General features: G+C 44.0%; 1 protein-coding gene, 1 long non-coding RNA gene and 8 other non-coding genes across 11 annotated transcripts; 1 reads left to right on the top strand and 9 right to left on the bottom strand.

Annotated features, from left to right (window-relative positions):
• Positions 1-536: 536 nt before the first annotated feature.
• Positions 537-14,212, top strand: LOC141172350 (trans-1,2-dihydrobenzene-1,2-diol dehydrogenase-like). The gene is made up of 7 exons (XM_073656467.1): positions 537-754; positions 4,822-4,933; positions 8,421-8,584; positions 8,809-9,061; positions 11,648-11,772; positions 12,381-12,531; positions 14,067-14,212. Exons 1-7 carry the CDS (start codon positions 665-667, stop codon positions 14,165-14,167), a joined length of 996 nt encoding a protein of 331 aa, XP_073512568.1. The 5' UTR covers positions 537-664; the 3' UTR covers positions 14,168-14,212.
• Positions 14,213-15,907: 1,695 nt separating this feature from the next.
• On the bottom strand, positions 15,908-21,028 carry LOC141172352 (uncharacterized). Of its 2 annotated transcripts, XR_012252459.1 has the most exons (10): positions 20,935-21,028; positions 19,113-19,159; positions 18,865-18,925; positions 17,897-17,935; positions 17,643-17,702; positions 17,155-17,187; positions 16,727-16,800; positions 16,392-16,579; positions 16,230-16,277; positions 15,908-16,044 (listed from the first exon to the last, which is right to left on the bottom strand). It is a non-coding gene; the product is annotated as an uncharacterized lncRNA (long non-coding RNA). The 2 variants fall into 2 exon arrangements; XR_012252458.1 differs by lacking the exon at positions 16,392-16,579 and having other exon boundaries at positions 20,935-21,024.
• LOC141173268 (small nucleolar RNA SNORD34) lies at positions 16,111-16,186 on the bottom strand. The gene has a single exon (XR_012252628.1). It is a non-coding gene; the product is annotated as a small nucleolar RNA SNORD34 (small nucleolar RNA).
• LOC141173277 (small nucleolar RNA SNORD50) lies at positions 16,354-16,422 on the bottom strand. Its single transcript, XR_012252636.1, has one exon. It is a non-coding gene; the product is annotated as a small nucleolar RNA SNORD50 (small nucleolar RNA).
• Positions 16,865-16,956, bottom strand: LOC141173272 (small nucleolar RNA SNORD35). The gene has a single exon (XR_012252632.1). It is a non-coding gene; the product is annotated as a small nucleolar RNA SNORD35 (small nucleolar RNA).
• Positions 17,456-17,525, bottom strand: LOC141173276 (small nucleolar RNA SNORD50). Its single transcript, XR_012252635.1, has one exon. It is a non-coding gene; the product is annotated as a small nucleolar RNA SNORD50 (small nucleolar RNA).
• Positions 17,763-17,850, bottom strand: LOC141173271 (small nucleolar RNA SNORD35). The gene has a single exon (XR_012252631.1). It is a non-coding gene; the product is annotated as a small nucleolar RNA SNORD35 (small nucleolar RNA).
• LOC141173274 (small nucleolar RNA SNORD50) lies at positions 18,575-18,646 on the bottom strand. Its single transcript, XR_012252633.1, has one exon. It is a non-coding gene; the product is annotated as a small nucleolar RNA SNORD50 (small nucleolar RNA).
• LOC141173270 (small nucleolar RNA SNORD35) lies at positions 18,984-19,071 on the bottom strand. The gene has a single exon (XR_012252630.1). It is a non-coding gene; the product is annotated as a small nucleolar RNA SNORD35 (small nucleolar RNA).
• Positions 19,727-19,798, bottom strand: LOC141173275 (small nucleolar RNA SNORD50). Its single transcript, XR_012252634.1, has one exon. It is a non-coding gene; the product is annotated as a small nucleolar RNA SNORD50 (small nucleolar RNA).
• Positions 21,029-27,895: the final 6,867 nt, after the last annotated feature.

Raw genomic sequence — 27,895 nt, 5'->3', positions numbered from 1 at the left:
CTGTATACTGGTTGGTCCGCGACTTTGTCCAAATTTTTCATTTTGGCCGTCTGTGTGTTTGAGTTTGACATCTCTGCTCTAAGCCCTATCCTAAGCTTTATGTCCTAAATCTAATTCTATACTTTCCCTATGCACTACACATTGTACATTACATGAACCACATAAATCAGTACCTACAACATTCTGTGCAATTTTTACATCACTCATAAAAAATGCAATAAAAGCACATGTCACAATACACACTTTACTACTGTTGTCTTCGGGGTCGGGTATATGACAGTCCCTGTCACACCTTTACAGGGTGGGGTGCAGCTTCATCCGCACTTTGGGCACGTGCCGACCTCTACGTGTGACCCTACTTTGGGTTGTTTGCAGGACTGCAGCTGCCACTAAGTAGGTAGAATCAATCACTAGCTCTACAAAACGCTACAGTGTAGCCCTGGCCCTTAAAGGGACTCTGCCAGCACAGAATGACTGTTCAAAGCAAGTACAGGTGCATCAAGGACAAAGTCCCTTTAACACACAGATGGCTGGGTGACACAGCGCGCGTCACAGTCCACACTGGATCGCTTCCTGGCTGCAGACTGGGAGTCACTCCCCTTTGCTGACCTATGTCTTTTTTCCCTGACTCTGACAAAACCCGGATTTAGTCAGCGAGGCAACGATGGCCACAAGATGGGGCATCTGCTCTGCCGGCAAAATAAGTCATGATTTTGTGGTGGCTCTGCAGACGCTGCCGGCTCAGGGTCATCAGGTGGGTGCAGATCAGGGAGTACGAGAAGTAACGGGGCGCGAGCTCATCCGAGCTGACGTGAACTTTGCACAGCTGCCATCTCTTGCTGTGACCCGCAGAACGATCTTCATGTTTCCACCTTTGACCCCGCTGCAGCCCCTTCACCCAAATCTATAGGTCACACATCCAGAGCTTATAGAATGTGAATACCATGAAGCTTTGGAGCCCTAAGGCTATGTTCCCACGATGAGCTTTTGATTCATTGTTTTTCGCTGCGTATTTTAGAAAAAATACAAGTAACCGATTTTACTTAATGGATGCAGAAAATCCTCGACACCAAAACTCATCATGGAAACCTAACCTAATGCAACGGACTGCAGAGAACACCGGCTCATTCAGACGTCAGTCATTTTTTCCGCCTGCATGTAAAAAAAAAACGGACAAATTTTCATCAGTCTTTCAGTTTTTACCATCAGAGTTTTATCAGTTTTTTTTTTCTTATGTTACATTATTTAGGGCCCTTACTGTATGGAGCATAATATGGGGCCCATACTGTATGGAGCATTATATGGGGCCCATACTGTATGGAGCATTATATGGGGCCCATTATTCTGTATGGAGCGTTATATAGGGCCCATTATTCTGTATGGAGCATTATATGGGGCCCATCATTCTGTATTGAGCTCTATATAGGGCCCATTATACTGTATGGAGGACTATTTGGGGCCCATTATACTGTATGGAGGACTATGTGGGGCCCATTATACTGTATGGAGGACTATGTGGGGCCCATTATACTGTATGGAGGACTATGTGGGGCCCATTATACTGTATGGCGGACTATGTGGGGCTCATTATACTGTATGGAGGACTATGTGGGCCTATTATACTGTATGGAGGACTATGTGGGGCCATTATTCTGTATGGAGAACTATGTGGGGCCCATTATACTATATGGAGGACTATGTGGGTCCATTATACTGTACGGAGGACTGTGTGGGGCCCATTATACTGTATGGAGGACTATGTGGTGCCCATAATACTGTATGGAGGACTATGTGGGCCTATTATACTGTATGGATGACTATGTGGGCCTATTATTCTGTATGGAGAACTATGTGGGGCCCATTATACTATATGGAGGACTATGAGGATCCATTATAATGTATGAGGACTGTGTGGGGCCCATTATACTGTCTGGAGGACTGTGTGGGGCCCATTATACTGTATGGAGGACTATGTGGTGCCCATAATACTGTATGGAGGACTATGTGGTGCCCATAATACTGTATGGAGGACTACGTGAGGCCCAGTATACTGTATGGAGGACTATGTGGGGCCCATTATATTGTATGGCGGATTATGGGGGGCCCATTTTACTGTATGGAGGACTATGTGGGCCTATTATACTGTATGGAGGAATATGTGGTGCCCATAATACTGAATGGAGGACTATGTGATGCCCATAATACTGTTTGGCGGACTATGTGGTGTCCATTATACTGTATGGAGGACTATGTTGTGCCCATAATACTGTACGGAGGACTGTGTGGGGCCCATTATACTGTCTGGAGTACTGTGTGGGGCCCATTATACTGTATGGAGGACTATGTGGTGCCCATAATACTGTATGGAGGACTATGTGGTGCCCATAATACTGTATGGAGGACTATGTGGGCCTATTATACTTTATGGAGGACTATGTGGGGCCATTATTCTGTATGGAGAACTATGTGGGGCCCATAATACTATATGGAGGACTATGTGGGTCCATTATACTGTACGGAGGACTGTGTGGGGCCCATTATACTGTCTGGAGGACTGTGTGGGGCCCATTATACGGTATGGAGGACTATGTGGTGCCCATAATACTGTATGGAGGACTATGTGAGGCCCAGTATACTGTATGGAGGAGGACTATGTGGGGCCCATTATATTGTATGGCGGATTATGTGGGGCCCATTTTACTGTATGGAGGACTATGTGGGCCTATTATCCTGTATGGAGGAATATGTGGTGCCCATAATACTGAATGGAGGACTATGTGGTGCCCATAATACTGTATGGCGGACTATGTGGTGCCCATTATACTGTAGGGAGGACTATGTGGTGCCCATAATACGGCATGGAGGACTATGTGGGGCCCATTATACTGTATGGAGGACTATATTTCTCTGCTGTATCTGTGCATCATGAATCGTGGTATGTGTTAAAGGGGCCCACTGAGACTGTTTCACCCTGGGCCCAAGAAAACCTGGCGTCGGCCCTGTCTATACACCATCCCTACTGAACAAACCATCAGCAGATTCGGTTTTCAGTACCATCTCTATGCTGATGACACCCAATTATACACCTCTACTCCTGACATCACCCATGCATTACTACAAAATACCAGTGATTTTCGTTGCGCTGTCTTTAACATTATGTCTTCCCTCTATCTAAAACTAAATCTCTCAAAATCTGAACTCCTCTTGTTTCCTCCCTCCACTAACCTACCTGTTCCCAATATTGCCATTTCTGTGTGTGGTTCCACCATTACTCCCCAGTACTATGCCCACTGTCTTGGAGTCTTATTTTACTCAGATCTTTCATTTACTCCCTACATCTGATCACTCGCCGGCTCATGTCGCCTACACCTCAAAAACATCTCTAGAATTCGACGTTTTCTTATCTTTGACTCTGCGAAAACTCTTTCTGTTGCTCTTATTCATTCTCATCTGGACTATTGTAAATTCTCTACTAATCGGTCTCCCTCTTACTAAACTCTCCCCTCTCCAATCCATCCTGAATGCAGCAGCCAGGATCATATTCCTTTCCAGCCACTACACTGATGCCTCCACCCTGTGCCAGTCATTACACTAGTTACTCATCCGATTCAGAGTTCAATATAAACGTATCACTCTCACCCACAAAGCGCTCCACAGTTCAGCACCACCCTACTTCTCCTCCTTCATCTCTGTCTATCACCATACCGGTACCCTCCATTCTGCTAACATTCTCCAGTAATCCAAACCTCCTATTCCCGTCTCCAAGAGTTCTCGCGAGCTGCCCCACTTCTCAGGAATGCACTACCCAATTCAATTAATTCCAAATACCCACAGTTTTTTTTTTGCCAGCATCACAGATCAAAATTACCCATGCAAGTCTATGAGTCCATGAAAATCTTAGACAGCACATGGATGGAAAATGTACCATTAGTGATATTAGTGATTTGTGACAATCACTGATGGTAAAAACGGACACTGACCAAATTCTGAAAAGACTTGTACCGTTTTGTTTTTTTTTGCGTCTGGAAAAAATCACTGGCATCTGAGATTTAAAAATGAAGTTTGTAATCTTGTTTTTAATGACACGATTAACCCTTTAAGGACCAAGGAATTTTTATTTTTTGTTATTTCCTAGCCTTCTTCCAAGAGCCATAAACATGTGAAGGCCTGTTCATTTATTGGAACGAGTTGTATTTTCCAATGGCACAATTTATTTTACTATATACGCTAATGTGCTGAAACTTGGGAAAAAAAAATTCCAAGCGTCATGAAATTGTAAATTTATTTATTTATATATATATATATATATATATATATATATATATACAGTATATATCTATATATATATATATATATATATATATATACAGTATATATCTATATCTATATATATATATATATATATATATATATATTTTTTTTTTTTTTTTTTTTCAGAATGTTGTTAAAATTTTTATCCTTGTAACATTTTTATTTTTCTGTTGATGGGGCTGAGTGAGGGCTTCTTTTTTGCGCGATGAGCCGTTGATTTTACTTATATCAATTTTGTGTATATATGATGCTTAGATTTATTTAATATTATATTCTTTTTTTAAGAAGGTGAAAAAAAAACAGCAATTCTGGCATTTTGATTTTTTTTTTCTCTTTACGGCGATTAACAATCTAGTTAATTAATTCCATATTTTTATAGACTTAGAATTTTTACGAATGCAGTGATATCAAATATGTTTTTTCCCCCTTTATTTTTAACAGGGATAAAAGGGATGTTCTTATTTCCATGATAATTCCTTATAGTTGATGATTTTACTGTGACCCTCTCAGGTAGCAGCGGTGGCGGCCAGAGACCTGGAACGTGCCAAGGGATTTGCCCAAAATCATAACATTCCTAAAGTTTATGGTACATATGAAGAACTTGCCAAAGATCCAGATGTGGGTAAGTAGTGAAATCTCTGACACCAGTACATTGTGCACTGTTAGGCTATGTTCACACATGTTGGGTTTTTTCAGCGTTTTTTGCTGGAGATTTTAATGCAAATTTTCAGCTGCAGTACCAACAAAGTCTATGAGATTCCAGAATTCTTAGTTCACACATCATGGTTTTTTTTGTTCAGGACTTTGTGCCTTTCATGTTTTTTTGGAAAATAGAGCATGTCACTTCTTTCAGCGTTTTTTCACCCATAGGAAGTAATGGGTGGTGAAAAAAAAAGCATCAAAATTTGTATCAGTGTTTTTGATGCCAAAATAGGATGGGGTTTTTTTTTTCACAGAAATTTATGTACATGCATAAAAAGAGACTGAAGGACAGTGAAAAAAACGCATCAAAAACGCATCAAAAAAGCACCAAAAAAAAGAAAAATCCTGAACAAAATGCCCTTGAAGATCAGGTTTCGCAGCAGATTTGTGACGCCAAAAAAAAACATGATGTGTGAACATAGCCTAAAGCTATTTTCAAACGCAGAATTTTTTTGGTCTATGTTTCTGTTAGAACCCTCCTGTTTGTTTTTTCCATCTTGTGTTTTGCGGTCACGTGACCATCTGCCTTTATATTCCAGCTCCGCCATTTTGGCTGTGCTGGACTTCAGTGTTTGACTGTCTCTCTAGCCAGGTGCTTCAGTGCCTTTCTCTGTCAGTTTGCTTGGTCCTTCTGGGACCTCTAGTACCTTTTTGTCAGTTTGTCTTTTTGTGTTCTGCAACAACTTCTCTGTTTAGGAGGTGTCCCATTTTTGTCCCAGTCCTTAGTTATTTTAGGGACCCCTCCCCTTATGCTATAGGTCTTTGTTCAGACTAGCCGAGGACTAAGGCAGGTCTCTTCGCTAGGAACAGGCAGCTCGCTACATCGTAGGGATTCAGCTTAGTCTTACTGTAGGGACAGCTTTCCCCTATCTTTCCTTAGTACATGTTGCAGATCATAACAGTAAGTCCAGCCCAAAAAACTAAAAGGAAAGAAATTCGGGGATCAGTATGGTTTCCGTCCAGGATTTGGCTCAACGCTTGCAGGGATTGTCTCTGGAGGTGGCCGAGCTACAGCAACACGTGAGTAGCAGTTCTGGAGCGCATTTTGTGGAACCCAAGGTAGGACTGCCTGATGTTTTTTATGGTAAACAGCAAGATTTTTTTTCCTTTAAAAATGCTTGTTTGTTATATTTGCATTTGAGACCAAGATCCTCTGGGAATGAATCACAGCGCATTGGTTTTGTTATGTCACTTTTGCGCAATGAACCACAGGGGTGGGCCTTTTCTCTCCAACCTAATGATCCGTGTTTAAGGTCTGTAGAACAATTTTTTTCTGCTATGGGGCTATTATATGACGATCCTGATCGAATCTCATCTGCTGAGGCAGAACTCAGGCGTTTGAATCAGGGGTCAGGTGATGTTGAAAATTATTGCACACACTTCAGGAGATGGGCTTCAGAAGTCAAATGGAATGATCCTGCGCTGAAATGTTTCTTGCTGATCTGAGTGAAAGGGTTAAGGATCTCCTAATTGCATTCCCCGCACCTGAGACTGCAGGATGCCATGCAATTAGCTGTTCGTGTGGATAGGAGACTGAGGTCCAGGGTGAATGAGGTAAAGACTCCTGTAATGTCAGGTCCTAGTCCCCAGAAAATCTGCTCTGACGGCGGAGAACCGATGGAGGTTGGGGCGATGTCACTCCGCTCTCAGGAAAGAGACCGGAGGTTCGCCGAGGGATTGTGTCTTTATTGTGATAAAGCTGACCATTTCATTAAGTATTGTGAGCTTTGTATAAGTAAAGAAAAAAAAAGGGTTAGTTACGCCTGTATAGCTTGTTTACGCTCTGCAGGAGTATTTCTTTCTGGGAGTACTACTCTGCAGGGAGATTTGATTGAATTTGATTGAATTTCAGGTATTTGTGGATTGTGGTTCAACACTTAATGTGATTGATAAAGGGTTTTTGGAAAACCTTAAATTGAAATCCAAACCTTTGTCATCACCTATTTCTGTGATTGCAATTGATAACACTTCCTTGAAATGTATTACTCACAAGGTTGCTGAATTTCCCCTCACTATCAATGGAGTTCACCAAGAAATTTTGGACTTGGTTGTATTAGATAATTTACCCTCTCCGGTCGTTTTAGGTTTGCCTTGGTTAAAACTGCACAATCCTTTGTTGGACTGGTCTACTAATGTGACTAAGTCTTGGAGTCCAAAGTGCTATGATAAATGTTGTAATGGTCGCATTGCGGCTGTGGAAAAAGGGGAATTACCTGTACCTATTCAAGATTTTTGGAGGGTTTTTTCGGAGGAGGAGTCGCAAGTTTTACCTCCTCATAGGGATTATGATTGCGCCATTGAGTTTGTTCCTGGAGCTACCTCTAGTACCTTTTTGTCAGTTTGTCTTTTTGTGTTCTGCAACAACTTCTCTGTTTAGGAGGTGTCCCAATTTTGTCCCAGTCCTTAGTTCTTTTAGGGACCCCTCCCCTTATGCTTTAGGTCTTCGTTCACACTAGCCAAGGACAAAGGCGGGACTGTTCGCTAGGAACAGGCAGCCCGCTACATCATAGGGATTCAGCTTAGTTTTACTGTAGGGACAGTGTTCCCTTATCTTTCCTTAGTACATGTTGCAGATCATAACAGTTTCTCTATTTCAAAGTTATGCCCCCAGATAATAAAGGTGCAAATTTTCCCTTCAATCAACTGGCCGTATACCACACCACATCTGACAAAGAATTATTCACCTCATTCATGACAACTTAGTAGAGCCACCCTGGCTGTTATGACCTGCTGCAAACATGAAACATAGCCAGACACCAGCTTCTGCCCACGTTCCTGAGGAATCTTAGCCCATTTCTCTTGAGCAATGGCTACCGGGTCAATATAATATTCTTGGGTTTGCTACAACCGCTTTCATGAAATTCCACCAAAAATTTTATATGAGGTTCAAGTCAGACTACAGAATCTCCCATGACTTCTTCTGAAAGGAACATTCACTAGCTTTGTATCTTTTTCCGATCCTTATCCTTGCTTGTACAAGGCAATGATCTCTTCTTTTAGATTTTTTGGACAACTCCCAAGAATATTATTGGCCTGGAGGCCATTGCCCATAAAGAATGGACTACGATCCCTCAAGGACGCTGCCAGAAGCCGGTGTGTTGTCAGACATCACACCGGCAGCAGGTTATAACAGCCAGGTATGCTCTACGACAGAAACTTGTCATGTATTGGGTGAATAATTCTGAGACGGCAATAATCAGTAAAGGTGGCATTTTGTGTTGAAGTTTGAGAAACCACTTATTACATGAGTTGTGTTGGGATATTTACAATGTTCTTGCTTCATTGGTTTATCGAAAATGGCAGTTTTTAAATTTTGCTGTTTGCAATAATTTTGTAATTGTACCATAATGTTTAATTCACATACTAAGATGATCATCCTGATTTCTCATCTGCATTTCCTTCTTGAGATATCGTCTACGTTGGGGCCATCCATCCTGCTCATAGGGACTTGGTTCTTCTGTTTTTTGACCAAGGAAAAAATGTCTTGTGTGAAAAACCGATGGCCATGAATCTTACAGAAGTTAAGGAGATCATCTCAGCTGCAAGGAAACACAATGTCTTCTTAATGGAGGTTAGTTTATCCATTCTCGATCTTCTTTTTGGACCATGATGCCAGTAGTCCAATCCTTGACTAGAGGCCAATGATAGGCTGCAGATGTCACAGGCTGGCCGCTTGTACACTAAGACCTGGTAGACAGCCAGAGCCTTACTTACTGTGTGTGTTTTTTTCAAAACCAGACAACCCTTCCATCACTGGTAATTGTGCATTGTATTTCCGCTCTTGTTGTTGTACAGGCTTTCTGGAGCCGTTTTTTTCCAGTCTATGAAGAGATCCGTTCTCTGATTCATAAGAAAGTTATTGGAGAAGTGAACGTTGTCCGGGCAGAATTCGGTGTAAACTTGCTTGCTGTGGCGCGGTCAGTCGAAAAAGAACTTGGTGGAGGAGCAATTCTGGATATTGGTTGTTACTGTATCCAGTTTGCCTCCATGGTATTTAATGGAGAAAAACCCGAGTCTATAACTGCCAAAGGATTTCTGCATGACACCGGTAAGCTTCTCTCACAAAATAAAATGTCAGACTGAATGTAAGAATTAGAATTTAGATCTTACTAGAATAGATCTTAGCAAGTGATGGTTTTCCGTGAGGATTTGTCATCACTTAATGACCTCTGAGGACCAAACTCAACCAAGTCAAAGACAAAACAGGCTGCAGTGTTGTTTTAGATCTGCATCCTCTTCACTTTTACCCACTGTGGCTACTCGGCTCTGTTGGGGACTGCAGCTGCCCCCTTCATCGAAAAGATACCGCGCTGCAGTAGGTGGCCAGAAACGTTCCGGTGCAGAGGAAAAAGGCGATCTGTTTTGAGCTTTGCAGCCCTTTTATTCTTTGAATCAGTAAAGGTTGATCCCCAGAATTCATTCAGTGATGGTAATATCTAAAGACTTTTTTTTATAGGAAAGCTCCAGCCAAATCTAACAATGTGCTATGGCTAGTATAGGGGCTGAAGAAGCAGGGCATGACATTGGGATTTTCTATATCGCATTCTTTGTCTACCTGTTAAGGTGCTCTTACTCCTAAGATAAATTTCCGGCATATCGAGCATTCTGTCAACCATTCTTATTGTCTTCCCCAGCTATGTGAGGCTCACACTGTATTTATGGAGGCTATGATGGAGCTCACACTGTATATATGGAGGCTATGTGAGGCTCACACTGTATATATGGAGGCTACAGTGGGTACGGAAAGTATTCAGACCCCTTTAAATTTTTCGCTCTTTGTTTCATTGGAGCTAGTGATGATCGAGCACGCTCGTTGCTCGAGATTTACGAGCATGCTCGGGCAAGCACCTATTATCTTCAGCGTGCTCTGGCTTTAAGTTTTCGTCGCTTCGTGAACATGATTTGCGACTATATCACAGCTTTAATACATGTAAGGAATGCCTGTTTTTCCAGCATTTCTCACATGTATTAAAGCTGTCAAACAGTCGCAAATCATGTACACGGAGCAACGAAACTTAAAGCCAGAGCACGCTGAAGATAATAGGTGCTTGCCCGAGCATGCTCGTAAATCTCGAGCAACGAGCATGCTCGTAAATCTCGAGCAACGAGCATGCTCGATCATCACTAATTGCAGCCATTTTACCAACTCTAAAAAGTTCATTTTTTTTCTCATTAAAGTACACTTTCACCCCATCTTGACTGAAAAAAAAAAGTAGAAATTTTTGTAAATTTATTAAAAAAGAAAAATTGAAATATCACATGGTCTTAAGTATTCAGACCCTTCACTTAGTATTGAGTAGAAGCCTCCTTTTGAGCTAGTACAACCATGAGTCTTCTTGGGAATGATGCAACAAGTATTTCACACCTGGATTTGGGGATCCTCTGCCATTCTTCCTTGCAGATCCTCTCCAGTTCCGTGAACTTTTTAGAATTTACCAAATGGCTGCAATTAGTGATGATCAAGCATGCTCGTGGCTGCAACGAAACAAAGAGTGAAACATTTAAAGGGGTCTGAATACTTTCCATACCCACTGTATATATGGAAGCTATGTGGGGCTCACACTGTATATATGGAGGCTATGTGAGGGCTCACACTGTATATATTAGGCTATGTGGGGCTCATGCTGTATATAGGAGGCTATGTGGGGCTCACGCTGTACATAGGAAGCTATGTAGGGCTCACGCTGTACATAGGAGGCTATGTGGGGATGCTATATTTCAGAGGTTATGTGATGCACACACTCTATATAAGACGCTATGTGGGGCTCACAACGTACATGGGAGGCTGTGTGGCAGCTCACGCTGTATATAGTGAGGCTATGTGGGCCACATGCTGTATATCAGAGACTATGTGGGGCACACACTGTATATAGCAGGCTATGGTGGGACTCACACTGTATATAGTGAGTGTATGTGGGGGCTCATGCTGTATATAGGAGTCTATGTGGGGGCTCATACTGTATATTGGAGGCTATGCGGGGGCTTATACTGTGTATTGGAGGCTTTGTGAAGGTTCATACTGTATATTGAAGGCTATGTGGAGGCTCATATGGTATATTGGCAGCTGTGTGGGGGTCATACTGTTTGTAGGAGGCTATGTGGGGGCTCATACTGTATATTGGAAGCTATGGGGGCCTCATACTGTATGCAGGAGGCTATGTGGGGGCTCATATTGTATGTTGGAGGCTATGTGGGAGTTATACTGTATATAGGGGCTATGTGGGAGTTATACTGTATATAGGGGACTGTGTGCGAGCTCATACGGTATATAAGGGGATGCCAGCATACTTAATATTGAGCAGACTTAAGTAATACAATTCAAATTAATAATTATAATTAATATGCTAATATTTATATTGAGCAGAATTCATTTCAGCCTATTGTTTCGGCCCTCCACAATAGTCACAGCCTCTCATGTGGCCCCTAGGGAAAATGAGTTGCCCACCCCTGATCAAACCCAATCCTTCTCTCATCCCTTTCCCCGATGAAGGGACATTCAGCCGGACTCATCAGTTTTTTCTTATATCCAAGGTGTAGCCTAAAAATGCAAAGCCGAACCACAGTTTGCCGGGAATGTTCCTTCACGTGAAAGCGAGGTATATGATCGAACCTAATTTGTTTATCAAATCATTAGGTGTTGATGAAACGGTGACAATCATTCTGCAGTATTCCGGGAAACGCCAGGCCATCCTCACCTGCACTATGGTGTCCGAATTGCCAAATCAGGCCGTTATCTCCGGCACCAAGGGAATCATCCAGGTAAGCAATGGCTAAATGTGTATGATCATTTTTCCAATGATCGTATCAGTTTATTGTGTAACATAAGGACTTGGGATCTATTGGATCAGTAAGTGATATATCCTGTAATGGTTAGGCGCAGGGTACACATCAACACTTATTTTTAAGCAGGGAACACTGCTTAAAAATACTCTTGATTCTCAAGAAAGGGAGGCATTTCTAATTTTATAGTTTATTGTTTGCCTAGATTAATGTCCACCCCTTGCGGTCTCGGAGGCAAGCACTACTCTGAAGCAAGATCCAAACACTTGCTGGCAGATTACATGTGACAGCTGTACTGCACTCCACAATCTACTAATTATCTGGCGTCTAAAGCGGACACACCCTCTAAGTTTAGTTAATTGATATGCGTGTGTCTGGTTGTTCATAGACTGATGTGTGGAACATTTAGGCTCCGTTCCCACCATGAGCTTTTGGATTTTCTACACCCATTAACTAAACTAGGGTACGTACATTTTTTTCCCAAAAATACGCAGCGTGAAAAACTCATGGTGGGAATGTAGCCTTCTGTAAATAATATAGATTAGATTTTTAGATGCATAATCTAATTGTCATTTTTTCCTCCCCAGATCCCTTCTTCTATGTGGTCACCAACATCCCTAATAGTTAATGGGAAGGAAACTAAATTTACTCTTCCTCTGACTACAACACCCCTGAACTTCAATAACAGCACAGGTCTGAGTTATGAAGCAGAACATGTGCGACAGTGTCTGCTGAAAGGTAACAGGAAAGCTCCTAGAAGTCATCACTTATCTTCTAGGCCAAATGTGGTCATGAGGTTGGTGATCATCCAGTAGATGGTTCTTTCTTGACTCCACCATACATTGGCCGGGCATTCATTTTTAATGGGGAGAGAGGAGAAAGGCGCTGGCAGAGACTTATGTCCCCTGAAATCAAAAGTAAACGACCTTGACCTTTCATGCTTCAACATCCAGGGGCCCCATGCACACCAAGTGGTGGGTTCGGCCAACTTTCATCCAACTTGTACAAGTGTCTATACACAAGTGATCTAGAACCATCGAATGGTTGTTAATAGAAACCTAAGGCTTTGTTCACATCTGCTCAGTTTTCACCAGACAAGGGTTTAGAAACAGGGTTTGTATAAAACCATAGTGGGGGAAGAAAAAAAAAAATCCCAAAATGGCATCTGTCCATCCTTCGCTCTGACTACATGGAGCACAAATTTTTTCCTTTGAGCTCCAACTAGATGTTTAGATATCCAGACAGATGGACGTGCAGTGAAGGGTTATGGGATATGTACTTTATCCATACCTACCTTACGACTTAAAGGAGTTTTCCACTGTCAGAAAAACCCTATTCCCTAGCCACAATTTGTTTAATAAAAACCTCCCAAAAAGCTGTGCTTTACTCCTCCTCTCCAGGTTTAGCGCAGAGTCTCCACCGTTTTTTCCTAGTGTCTGTTACTGTCTGCAGCATTGACGTTACATCTGCACCGCTGCAGCCAGTAATAACTCAGCAGCTCTGCCCAAGAAGACTGCATGAGCCACTAAGCTCACCGATTGAAGTCACATCAACAGTGCAGCAGCCAAACAGCAAGCACCATAGACTCAGCATTGGACCTGGGAAGAGTGAATAAAGCACATTAAACTAAACTGCAGCCAGAGGACAGGGGTTTTCTGGCTATGATCACAACACATTTAGGAAGCCTTTACTGTATTTGGTGGGACAAGTGGATTCCTGTAATTGTCACTATGGGATCTGTCATGATACAATTCTTTTTTTTCTACATGACTACAAAAATGTATGTTAGATGGCATATATTAGAGGTCAACTTAATATAAAATCTAAGATACCAAATGTGATGTGAAGCCCATGATGAAGACCATGGCTGTAATTATGCCACCAGAACCACCCAATGTCATCTAGCCCACCGTCAACGCCAAAGCCCTTTCCTGTATACAATTTAGTATGGTTTCCAATGTGATTTCCTTGGCCAGAAGGCCTCCTAGATCCACATTTCTGGCCAAAAATGGGACCAGATCCAGATAGGGGAAGGCAGCTCTGACAAACTGCTGGTTGGCCACAGTATAGTGGGTATTAAAGGAGGTCCATCATGAGATCTTTACACGGGAACTCCTGGGGTAGTAGCCCTCTCTGATCTAATGAGGCATATGGACAGGAACGGTCATTATCAGGCAGAACCTAATGGAAAGAGCTTCCATGTCATTTGAAAACTTTGGATTTAAGTATCTGCAACTTGCCATATTCAGCCATGTATAACTTGTCTATTTCAGGATTGAAAGAGAGCCCCATCATGAGCTTAGCTGAGAGTGAGCTGTTGGCCAGCATCATGCAAGAGGTCCATACTCAGCTCGGCATCTGTAAGAATGAATGACTTTACCAGTCCCAATTGTATCAATAAATGTGGATACTGGTGTGATTGTTGAGTATTAAGTGTTTCTCAGCCAAAAAAAAAAAAGTGTGGACTTCACTGTGACCAAGAGTTATGGGGTATTTCCATCTCCAAGACCCTATCCCAATATGTAGTAGGTGTAATATTAGCAAATACCTCCAATTAGAAATGTAGAGTAGTTCTTATGATTCACTGTCTTTCCTCATGTGCAGGCCCTTAGATCTCCATGGTTATGACAACTAGCTGTTTGCCATCAGTGGTTGTAACCATGGATATTTAAGTCCTGCACATGAGGAACAAGACCTAGCAAATCAGAAGAACTAAACGTTTGTAATTGGAGGTATTTGCTACCATTACTCCTACTACATAGTAGGATAGGATCCTGGAGATGTGAATACTGTGTTGAAACCCTACAATCCTGAACAATCACCCCCTGGTGACCTGTTCAGACATTGGTCTGGCCTCATTGATTCTGAGAACTAAGATCTACATTATGGGATTCTTACATTCTAAAATCAAATAAATGGGTCTCTACTTCATTTAACCAATTTTTTTGGACAATAATTTCTGCTCCTGAAGACAGGGAATACGTTAAAGTGGGAATTTGTGTTTCTACAGACTAAAAGAAAGTCAGCCTATATGACCCAGATTGGCAACGTTGACCTGTATCCGTCACCAATGCTACTTGATATGCCCACATTTAAGGGACTGCATGTAAAGTTAACTATAACTCCCATAACTAGGGATTAGCAGACCCAACGTTCAGCAGCGTACAAGACGTCACAAACTTTATCACATGGAATGAATAAGGCTGAGAAATGAAAAATATCAACTTGTGTGATCAGTGGTTGGGTGGAGCTTTGAACCCCTCCACCTTAAGTTTTTCTGTTTCCCCTTCTTCCCAGAGCCATAACTTATTTTTCATCAATATGGCCGTGTGAGGGCTTGTTTTTGTGGGAAGAGTTCTACACCATTGGTTTTACCATATAAGTATACTGAAAAAATTCAAGTGCAGTGAAATTGCAAAAGTGCAATTTCACAATTGTTTTTACCATGTTCACTAAATGCTAAAACTGACCTGCCGTTATGATTCTCCAGGTAATTATAAGTTCTTAAGATACCAAACACGTATAGGATTATGTGATAAAGAATTGGACAGCACAGTGGTTAGCACTGCAGCGCTGGGGTCCTGGATAAAAATCCCACCAAGGACAACATCTGCAAGGAGTCTATGTTCTCCCTGTGTTTGTGTGGGTTTCCTCCCACCCTCCAAAGACATACAGATAGAAAATCTAGTTTATGAGCCCATACTGGGACAGTGATTAGGTCTGTAAAATTGTCTGAATTTGCGGAATATGTTGGCACTATACAAATAAAAACATTAGTGCTCATGCTCATTTTGCCTCTTTTCCAGATCAGGGGCCAGGTGACTGCTTATTTTTGCGTGCCGAATTGTTTTTCTTGATACCATTCTGGGGTAGATCTGTTTTTGGTGGATTCCCACCAATAGACTTTAAACCCTAAAGGAAAAAAAAAAAAAAAAAAAGTGGCTATATGGAGCAGACATTGAATCGGCTGGGCTTTAAAGCCTGGTAATGTCTATTCTAGTGTCTGCACAAAGATGTTTTGCGAGAGGCTGGCTGATTTTAGGAGCAGCTCAATTTTCTCACTTTTCTTTGAGAGCTGGAAATCCATCTCAACCTTTAATGAAAGGCACCACAGTTTATTCCATATATATTTTATTTAGTTTCAGCAGATAAATGCACAAAGTACAGCATGCAAGACGTCCTCTGCAGCATCTACACAGCAGAGCCCCTGCACCAGATTGGCCGATTAAACGTCCTTTTTTTGGAATTTTCCTAGGAGAAAAATATAGTTGAAAGTCAATATTCAGCCACTGTCAGGACATCATTGGCAGAGACCTCATCTGTCTCAGTGTATCAGGGTGTTCTCACAGCAAATCAAACAATGTAGGTAAATTACAAAGCATCATTGACAGGTTATATGCAAGTAATTGTGGAGACTGTCAAATGCTGCAGCTTACCATAAAGCAGACGGGCCAGTAAGGAAAGCGCCATAATCCTAGGAGACCCTGGAAGGAAAAAAAAACAAGCAAACGTTAGTGACCTCAATTCACAACATCAGGATGCTTAGAGGGACACGGACAGGACTCAGCAGTCAGATCCATAGACAAGTGTCATCATACACTCAGGTTCGGGATAGACTCATCATAGTTCGGGACTCTACAGATTCATGGCCGGGTGGAGACTCTGGATCCAGCACAGGCTGCTGTGTTTAAACCAGAAGTGGGAAGTCACTGCAGGACCGCTGCAGTCAGTGATTAGCAGTTGTGGTCTGGTGACTTTTGCAGCAAGGAATCAGTCCATGCTAAATCTAGGTAAAACAGGTGGAGAGCATTGCTTGGCATGTTGTAAAAACTTCAGTGGCTTAAAAAATATAAACTGTTGCCCCAATAACCCCCTTTAAAAATTCAAGCAATAAAGTTACAAGAACTTAAATGCATCAGATTGAAGAACATACCTGATGGAGACCGCAGCTTCCCATCCTCCAAATAAGCCCCATTTCAGGTTCTCCTTGGACTCTACCCCAGGCACCTAAAAGCAAAGTCAGAAGTCAATGACAATACAAGTGGTTTTCCAGACATCCAATAAGACTTCTACATAGGCATCAGCAAAGCCATTTGGCGTCATCGTCAGAGCCTCTTCACCAGTGAGACTTGGAAGACCATCGTGAGTAAAACATCATTTGAACTGCACAGTTCTGCCTCTCCAATAATGGGGTGTTCCAGCTTCACTCATTTCCACATTCAAACATGTCTGTTGAAGCCACTTCTGCAGCCCTGCAACAGACGGCCGCCCACCGGCCCAGCAACAGATGGTCGCCCACCTCTCCCAATGCAGAAGTGAGTGGAGCCAGAATATCCCTTTAAACAACCAGCATAGAATTACCTTTGAGCATTTCTTTCATCCTCTGCCATGAACCTGTGGAAATATAAATAAGGATATTAGTTTGAACAAAAAATTGTGTAATAGACCTAAATGTAAGAGTAAGGGATGGCTCACAAATATTTCTACATAGGAGCCACCTGAAATGTCTGCCCTGTATTCTGTAGCCTAACACTTGTCTATGGCTATGTTCACATGTGTTTTAGGAGAAAAGCAAAAACTTTTTTTTACAGTACTAGCAAAAGTGATGAGACTTCAGAAATCTCATAAAGATGTTTAATGTGAACATCCCCCCCTTAAGGCAAACTCAGTAGTCAGATCCGTAAGAAGTTGTGTCATCACAATTCAGGTTCGGGATAGACTCATCATGGTTCGAGAAAGGCAAAAAACTGACCCATCAGATCAAGTACGACAATTATTTCCTTTAGAAAACCAGATTTGGCATTACAGATGGTGACTCCTACCGCATTTTATATCTTTATCCTTCATACCTATAAGTTGTCCAGCTCGGTGAGGGTCTCATTCAGCTTCCGGTCATCTTGTTACACAACCTATAAAATAAAAAAACCAGTCACAACCAGGATATAACATCCCTGATTTATGTAGTGTTGTGCGCAGCGTCAGTAAAGCCAGTAGGCTGTGTCGTCAGGACCTCGTCTGAGGCTCCGAAGACCATCGTGAGAATAAACATCACATGCATTAAGACGCTATTATCTAGTAATCTGTTCAGCAATGGATGTCTTACCTCCGATCTCATGATGTTCTTGTATGGCCATGGATTTGCCTAAAATAAAGAGCAAAGTTTGTTTCTATGGCTGTGCAGACTCCTGAGGCTCAGGTCAAGCAAATATATCAGTAGGAAAGGAAGGCAATACATAAGGGGGTATGAATAGGCATCTAGTAAGTGCTTTGCTGAATGACACCTATTGTGTGTACTTTTTTTGCTAAAAAAGTTAACTTAATTGGTCTGTCCTCTATAGCTTTTGTGGAACTAAAGCCAGATATAGAATGAGTAAACTGAGAATCTGTCGGAGAGCCCGTTCTGATGGGAGTTTTCGACATCAAGGTGCAGCTGAGCCTTAGAGGAGCCCAGAAAGGGGAATTAAAGAGGTTGTCCAGTCCAAATTGATAAGTCTGCAGTCACTGACTACAGACTTATGACCTTCCACACCCCCTCCCAGCACACACACTGGGTCAGGCAACCCCTTTAACAAAAAAAAAAAAATAAAAAAATAAAGCTTGCTGGCAGATTCTCAGTAAACTCATTCTGGAGCCAGCAATAATGACTAAGAGAAAAACTGCAAGATTTAGGCAAAAAAAAATACATATACACAATGTCATTTAGCAGGGCAACCCCTTTTAAGCAGCAACCAAGCATACCATAGTAGCATCAACCCTCTCCAGAGTGTCCTCCGCAGCACTGAACTCAGCAGTCAGATCCGTAATAAGACGTCTCATCAGACAGGTCAGGTTCGGGATAGATTCATCATAGTTCAGGCACCACGAGGAGGCGCTATATAAAACTAGCAAGTTTCAAAACAGCAAAGATACAAAAAAAATAACCTTCCCCCTCCGGCAGGAATCACAGCAACCTTGGCGAGTAGGAATGTAGATAGAGCAGCTGTGCTCCTGCTCAAACACCACTTCACACAGTATGGAGACAGCCGAGGTGACATACACCCCATTACATACCCCCAGGACGTTCCCTCATACCTGGGAGTAATCCTGCTCCACGACATCTTAATCAGCTTCTCAGCTCACCATGGGACAAAACCTGCAAAATAACACCATGTTACCACTGGAGCTTTGCACTGATGACATATACAGGGTCAGGCACAGCATCAGTAAAGCCAGTAGGCAGTGTCGTCAGAGCCTCATCTAAGGCTTGGAAGACCATCGTGAGAATGAACATCATCTGCATGAATGACCGAGGAATGGAATGAATGAGCCGAAAGCCTCACCTCAGATCCCACAATGATGACTCTGCGTTGTGCGGCCATAATTGTGCCTATTAAAATAAATACGATTATAAACAATAAGTGTACATATTCAGGCCAAAAACACAATTCATACCATCATCTTAGAGGGAATCCGTCAGCAGTTTATTATGTAGTGGCAGAGACCCTGATTACAGTTATTTATCACTTACAGGGCTGCTTGGTTTAGTTTTGATATTCTTCCGATAAATAATGGATCAATAGACTACTAGCTGCCTTGTACCATGTAGTCCTCTTGCTGTTTGGCAGCTTCCTGTGCATAGGCAGAAAGCTGGCAGTGGGGTTATACAGATCTTAGCATTCACAGCTCTGCAGCAGAGAAAACAGATCTTATCAGAATTGCAGCAAGCGACACATTGCTGGAATCAGGATATCTGCCCCTACATCACACTGCTCTCCGATTATATAGTAAAACATATTCCCTATAAGCAAATATGCGCACAACTAAGCTGGTGCTATGTTCCACAAAACCTCTAGGTGGCAGCACAGGTACACATGTCCATGAGGCGGGCAGTATATGCAAAGTATTAGAGAAGGCAGAATCTAGTCAAGAGGGTCAACCAGACTGGACGACCATGAACTCAGCAGTCAGATCCGTAGTAAAGAGTCTCATCAGACAGGTCAGGTTCGGGATAGACTCATCATAGTTCAGGTAACTAGTGGAGCCTGGCATCCTGCTGAAAAGGACATCTGGGCGCAGCATTACAAGGAGTCCCGACAACCTGGGGGTTAGCACATGGTCTCTGGTCACAATGCTGCTCCCAGGTGTCCTTTCTAGCTAGATGCCAAGCACCATATACCCCCTATATCTGGTCATCTGCACAGCAGCACTGTGAGGGCATCCTGGAATTGTCCCAGCAGGGGGCACACAGACCAACACACTATAGCTGCATAATTTAATAAATATATATATATATATATATATATATATATATATAAAAAGGGGGTCTGACTAACTACAATGCTTTGAGTATTCAGGTTACATGCCTATAGGGTTGAAAAAAAAGGGGCATTCATTGGTTTATGCTGCCTCTACATGTAAAATCCTTCTTTCCCTGCAATCAACAGAAGCTAAATGTGCAGCAATCTCTCCACAGGTGGTGGAGCGCCACATGCCTGAGTCCCATCGGCCTGAGGTAGGCCAAAAATGTACAAGAGGGGGCATAAACATTTAATGGAGGCCAATTATCTAAAGTGTATAGAGCGGTCTCAACCCCACCCAAGGGCCTGATGAATGATTGGACAGTTGGATTCCAACATGTGCCATCCTTTACTTATGGGTGAGATGAGATCAGACATCAGCCAGCAGCTTAGTCCCTTGCACTTGTGGTCAGACATGCTGCAGACGATAGACCGACCAAAAGTGGATCAGTCACCAGATTTCACATTGCAAACACACATACATACCATTAAATCTATTGCATACCTGATGAGGCTGGTGTACTGACTTTGAAAAATACAAATAAAGGCTGTGTGAGAGCCAGACACTAAAAAGGCTCATAACATTAGCCACTCTTAACATGGGTTAGCCAGAAGTAATAATACCAGCCCCATCAGGCAGGAGATATATGTACATATATTTTAGACCAAGAAGGCCTAATTATTGCACGCCCCCCTGCATGAATTAAGTAAAGTTTCCTACAAACTAGTTCTAGTCCTGACAGTAAGCAGTTAAGTTTTTCCATACAGATACAAACCAGAACAGTCCCAGCTCTGCTACATCACCCACAGGAGAAACAGACAACGAAACCAGCAGACATGCCACCCTGTGAAACCAGAGACTCACCTTCCATCAGAGCACGCTGCAAAGAAAGAGGAGGTTCCGTTGCTACGGGGCTGCTTAAAAGTGCCTACAGGGCGGAAATGAGGTCATCAACCTGGTAGTGGGCGTATTTGCTACCCGTCATTGCAATGAGGTGAAGCTCGGAAGGGCGCGGCCATTTTTGGACTTTGTGGGCGTTGCCTCTGACGTGACTTCAACTAAACGCTAGAGGGCTAGACTGTTGTAGTCTATGTCGGCCGTGCGGCCATTTTCGTGGAGCGCAAGCAGACATGTTTAGCTGTACGTTTTATATGTAATAGTTTTACAGAAGAAACGTTTTATATTGCAGACTAGCAGACAAGTCTTGTTTTTTTTGCCTACAGTTGAGGGGTCGGGGGTGTTTATGTTGTTACATTATATATATATATATATATATATATATATATATATATATATATATGGAAAATGTATTTCGGGCTGAAAATCATTATTGCTGTTGGGATTCATCACAAATTAAGCAGCATTTGTGCTCTGTGTTGCACTGTGTAGTGCTGGCTACAGAATGAGTGAACTGAGAATCCATCAGTGAGCTCGTTTTTACAGTCTGAGAGGCGAGTTTGTAACTCTTTTCTGTGTTTTTCTGAGCTCCTCTCCGCTGGTTTATGACCACAGACCACATAAAAGTTAAATGTGGGGGGATATAAAGAGCCTGTTAAAGCTAAATGGTGCAACATTTTTAATGAAACTCAATTGCAAAAATTATTTTTTAGCCCAAAATACATGGATTTAAGTAAAAAAAAAAAAAAATGGCCAACCCCTTTAACCAGTTCAGGGCTGGACCATTTTCCCCAGTTCCTGGATATATCATACATGCGCTTTTGTCTGCTCTAATTTTTTTGTCTCTTTTATTTCAGTGATATATGGGGCGTGAATTCTATGTACGGTATTTTTTTCTGCTGATATTAGGGGGAAAATTAAAAACAAAAAAAAAGGAAATACCCATCTATCTTTCACACTTTTAAATTAATTATTTTTTTTGATGACCCACATAGGACATCCCTTTCCTTATAAATTATTTTCATTTATTAAACACAATTTTTTTTACCACAATTCGGACTGGCAGTGGGTTTTTTAAAAATTTTTTAATTTTTTTTTAAATTTATGTTTTAATTTACTTTACACACTGGACCCCCATCAGGTATACCTTTGTTGGGTATTTTCAACATATTAGTCCATTCTTTTTTATTTCTGAATTCCCCTGTAACTGGGCTGGTATTTTGGCCCCGGTTACAGGATAAATTCAGCATCCTGCCTGCATAGCAGTGCTGACTGGGTTTTCTAGGACCCAGCATCTCTTGCTCTCTCTGTATACACTGCTCTTCTTCAGCATGATGTATACAGTGATCAGGAAGGCAGAGGTGGTAATAAACCACGTCTGCCTTCTCTATGAAGAGTCTGGCTGTGTCTGACAGCCGATTCCCCATCCCCTCTGATGCACAATCTCCTGCTAGCTGCTTACTCTGCATTAACGTTTAGAAAATCAGTGTATAGTGTGGACCACCCGGATGTTTAAAGTCTATGGGTGGTCCAGATGTAGTTCGAAAAATGTTATCCAGCCCTTGCAAAATGTTTCCCTAAAAACTAAGAACTAATTAACAAATTGAATGAAAACCTATCAGGTGATTCACCCTGTCCAAAAAAACAAACAAAAAACATGTTTAACCCATTAACAACCAGGTCTTAAAGGGTTTGTCCCTCAGCCCTCACTTCCTCATTGAGAAGAGGTAACATCACCTTCCTAAGCTTACTGATGGATTCTCAGTTCACTTATTTCACAGCCAGCAATGTTCAGGGAAAGGCAAATAAAGCAAAATATTTAATGAAAGCTGATTGCAAAAATTATTTGTAACCCATAAAGCATGCACTTAAGTAAAATAATAAAAATAAAATAAAATAATATATATATACACATTTATATATATATATATTTTTTTTTATACAATATAAAAAATTATATATTTAATATTAATATATAATAATTATATATAAATTATATATATTATATATATAATATATATACGGTATGTATATTATATATATTAATATTAATATATATTAAATATATTATGTAAATAATATAAAATATACAAATATATAATATACATTTATATGTATAATTTTTATATAATATAAAAAAATATATATTTAATATTAATATATATTAATAATTATATAAAAATATATACGTATATAATATATATAATATTCTGTATGTATATTATATATAATATTAATATTTAGTAAATATATTCTATAAATATATGATATTAAATATATGAATATATAATATATATAATATAAATGTATATATAGAATTTTTTATATAATATAAAAAAATATATTTAATATTAATATCTAATATATATAATTGTCTTATCCCGTCTGTCTGTCTGTCCAGGAAATCCCACGTCGCTGATTGGTCAGGCCGCGGCCAATCAGCGACGTGGGATTTCAGAACAAGATGGCGGCCGTTAGCGGCTCACCCTCACACGCACACACGCTCACCCGCACACGCTCACCCTCACACGCTCACACGCACACCTTCACACGCACACACTCACCCTCACACGCACACCCTCACAAGCTCACCCGCTCACCCTCACACGCTCACCCTCACATGCTCACCCTCACATGCTCACCCTCACACGCTCACCCTCACATGCTCACCCTCACATGCTCACCCTCACACGCTCACCCTCACATGCTCACCCTCACATGCTCACCCTCACACGCTCACACGCACACCTTCACACGCACACACTCGCCCTCACAAGCTCACCCGCTCACCCTCACACACTCACCCTCACATGCTCACCCTCACATGCTCACCCTCACACGCTCACCCTCACATGCTCACCCTCACATGCTCACCCTCACACGCTCACCCTCACATGCTCACCCTCACATGCTCACCCTCACACGCTCACCCTCACATGCTCACCCTCACATGCTCACCCTCACACGCTCACCCTCACATGCTCACACGCTCACACGCACACCTTCACACGCACACACTCGCCCTCACAAGCTCACCCGCTCACCCTCACACACTCACCCTCACATGCTCACCCTCACACGCTCACCCTCACACGCTCACACGCACACCTTCACACGCACACACTCACCCTCACACCCTCACAAGCTCACCCGCTCACCCTCACACGCTCACCCTCACATGCTCACCCTCACACGCTCACCCTCACATGCTCACCCTCACATGCTCACCCTCACACGCTCACCCTCACACGCTCACCCTCACATGCTCACCCTCACACGCTCACCCTCACATGCTCACACGCTCACATGCTCACACGCACACCTTCACACGCACACACTCGCCCTCACAAGCTCACCCGCTCACCCTCACACACTCACCCTCACATGCTCACCCTCACACGCTCACCCTCAACTGCTCACCCTCAACCGCTCACCCACTCACACTCACACGCTCATCCTCACATGCTCATCCTCACACGCTCATCCTCACACGCTCATCCTCACACGCTCATTCTCACACGGTCATCCTCATATGCTGACCCTCACACGCTCACACCCTCACACGCTCACCCTCACACGCTCACCCTCACACGCACACCCTCACCCTCAGACACTCACCCTCAAACTCTCAGACGCTCACCCTCAGACGCTCACCTTCAGACGCTCACATGCTCACCCTCAGACGCTTACCCTCACCCTCAGACGCTCACCCTCAGATGCTCACCTTCACATGCTCCCACCCTCACATGCTCCCACGCTTACCCTCACATGCTCCTACGCTCACCCTCATACACTCATCCTCACATGGTCACACGCACACCCTCACCCCCTCACCCTCACACGCTCACCCTAAGATGCTCACCCTCAGACGCTCACCCTCACACGCTCCCACGCTCACCCTCACAAGCTCCCACGCTCATCCTCACACCCTCACACGCACACGCTCACCCTCACCCGCTCACCCTCACACTCACACCCTCACACGCTCACCCTCACACCTGCACACGCTCACCCTTACACGATCACCCTCACACGCTGACCTCCACATGCACACGCTCACCCTCACACGAACACCCTCACCCGCTCACCCTCTCACCCTCAAACGCTCACCCTCACACGCTCATCCTCACACGCTCACCCTCACACGCTGACCTTCACACGCTCACCCTCACACGCTCACCCTCAGACGCTCACCCTCAGACTCTCACCCTCACACGCTCACCCTCACACGCTCACCCTCACACGCTCACCCTCAGACGCTCCTACGCTCACTCTCACATACTCATCCTCACACGCACACCCTCACCCCCTCACCCTCACACGCTCACCCTCACCCTCACACGCTCACCCTCAGACGCTCACCCTCAGACGCTCACCCTCAGACCCTCACACGTTCACCCTCACACGCTCACCCTCACACGCTCACCCTCACACGCTCACCCTCACATGCTCCCACCCTCACACGCTCACCCTCACACGCTCCTACGCTCACCCTCACACGCTCACCCTCACACGCACACCCTCACCCCCTCACCCTCACACGCTCACCCTCACACGCACACTCACACGCACACCCTCACACGCTCACCCTCACATGTTCACCCTCACATGCTAATCCTCACACGCTCACACCCTCACACGCTCACCCTCAAACGCACACCCTCACACGCACAACCGCTCACCCTCAAACGCTCACCCTCACACGCTCACCCTCACGCTCACCCTCACATTCACACCCTCACACGCACACCTTCACACCCACACCCTCACATTCACATGCTCACCCTCACGCACACCCTCACGCACACACTCACATTCAAACACTCACACGCACACCTTCACATCCTCACACGCACACCCTCACACGCACACCCTCACACACTCACATCCTCACACTCTCACATCCTCACACGCTGACCTTCACACGCTGACCTTCACACGCTCACCCTCACATGCTCACCCTCACCCTCAGACGCTCACCCTCAGACGCTCACCCTCACACTCTCACCCTCACACGCTCACCCTCACACGCTCACCCTCACACGCTCACCCTCACACGCTCACCCTCACTCTCACCCGTTCACCCTCACCCGCTCACCCTCACTCTCATACGCTCACCCTCACACGCTCACCCTCACACGCTCACCCTCACACGCTCACCCTCATACGCTCACCTTCACGCGCTCACCCTCACACTCTCCCACTCACCCTCACCAGCTCACCCTCACCCGCTTACACGCACACCCTCAGACGCTCACAACCTCACACGCTCACGCTCACACGCTCACCCTCACCCCCTCACACGCACACCCTCAGATGCTCTCACCCTCACACGCTCACTCTCATATGCTCACCCTCACCCGCTTACCCTCACCCGCTCACACGCACACCCACAGACGCTCACACTCTCACCCTCACACCCTCACCCTCATCCTCACACGCTCACCCTCACACACTCACCCTCACACGCTCACCCTCACATGCTAACCCTCACAATCTCACCTCACACTCTCACCCTCACATGCTCACCCTCACACGCTCACCCGCTCACCCTCACACGCTCACCCTCACACGCTCCCACGCTCACCCTCACACGCTCCCACGCTCACCCTCACACACTCACCCTCATCCTCACACGCTCACCCTCACACACTCACCCTCACGCGTTCACCCTCACAATCTCACCTCACATGCTCACCCTCACACGCTCACCCGCTCACCCTCACATGGTCACGACCACATGCTCACCCTCACCCGCTCACCCTCACCCTCACATTGTCACCCTCACACGCTCCCACGCTCACCCTCACACGCTCCCACGCTCACCCTCACACGCACACCCGCACACCCTCACCCTCACACCCTCACACGGTCACCCTCACATGCTCACATGCTCACCCTCACACGCACACCTCCACACGCACACGCTCACCCTCACACGCACACCGTCACCCGCTCACCCTCACACGCTCACCCTGTGCTAGCTGGTCATCTCCCTCACACGCTCACCCTGTGCTAGCCGGTCATCTCCTGGCTGCTCGCAGCAGAAGTACCCCGACTGGCGGCCTCGCACCCTGGTCCTCCAAAATTCATGGGCCCCGGGGGGATACATTGGGGGGTTAATTTAAAGTAGTGCACAACCCATTTAAACACTGCTTCGCTGATTAGTCGCGCCCGGTCGGCCGCATACGTATTCTAGAATACCCGATGCGTTAGAATCGGGCCACCATCTAGTATATTAATAATTAGGCATACATTATACAGTGCCTACAAGTAGTATTCAACCCCCTGCAGATTTAGCTGGTTGACACATGCGGAATTAACTTGGCATTGTGACATTTGTACTGTAGATCAGCCTGGAAGTGGGAAATGCACTGCAGCAAATTTTTTTTTTTTTTTTTTTAAAACGTTAAAAGTTAATTCAGAGTGTCATTTATTATTCAACCCCTCAAACCACAAGAATTCTGTTTGGTCCCCCTAAAGTATTAAGAAGTAGTTCAGGCACCAAGAATAATGAGCTTCACATGTGTGGATTAAAGATCTCTTTTGCCAGCCTTTTCTGACTATTTAAGACCCTCCCCAAACTTGTGAACAGCACTCAGACATGGTCAACATGGGAAAGACAAAGGAGCATTCCAAGGCCATCAGAGACAAGATCGTGGAGGGTCACAAGGCTGGCAAGGGGTACAAAACCCTTTCCAAGGAGTTGGGCCTACCTGTCTCCACTGTTGGGAGCATCATCCGTAAGTGGAAGGCTTATGGAACTACTGTTAGCCTTCCACGGCCAGGACAGCCTTTGAAAGTGTCCTCCCGTGCCGAGGCCAGGCTTGTCCGAAGAGTCAAGGCTAACCCAAGGACAACAAGGAAGGAGCTCCGGGAAGATCTCATGGCAGTGGGGACATTGGTTTCAGTCAATACCATAAGTAAC

Source organism: Phyllobates terribilis, unplaced genomic scaffold, assembly GCF_046119375.1.
Source record: "Phyllobates terribilis strain yellow unplaced genomic scaffold, ASM4611937v1 Scaffold_12__6_contigs__length_324123572, whole genome shotgun sequence".
Taxonomy (NCBI): Eukaryota; Metazoa; Chordata; class Amphibia; order Anura; family Dendrobatidae; genus Phyllobates; species Phyllobates terribilis.
Note: the sequence above shows the minus strand (reverse complement) of the source record. Positions and strands in the feature narration are given on the sequence as shown.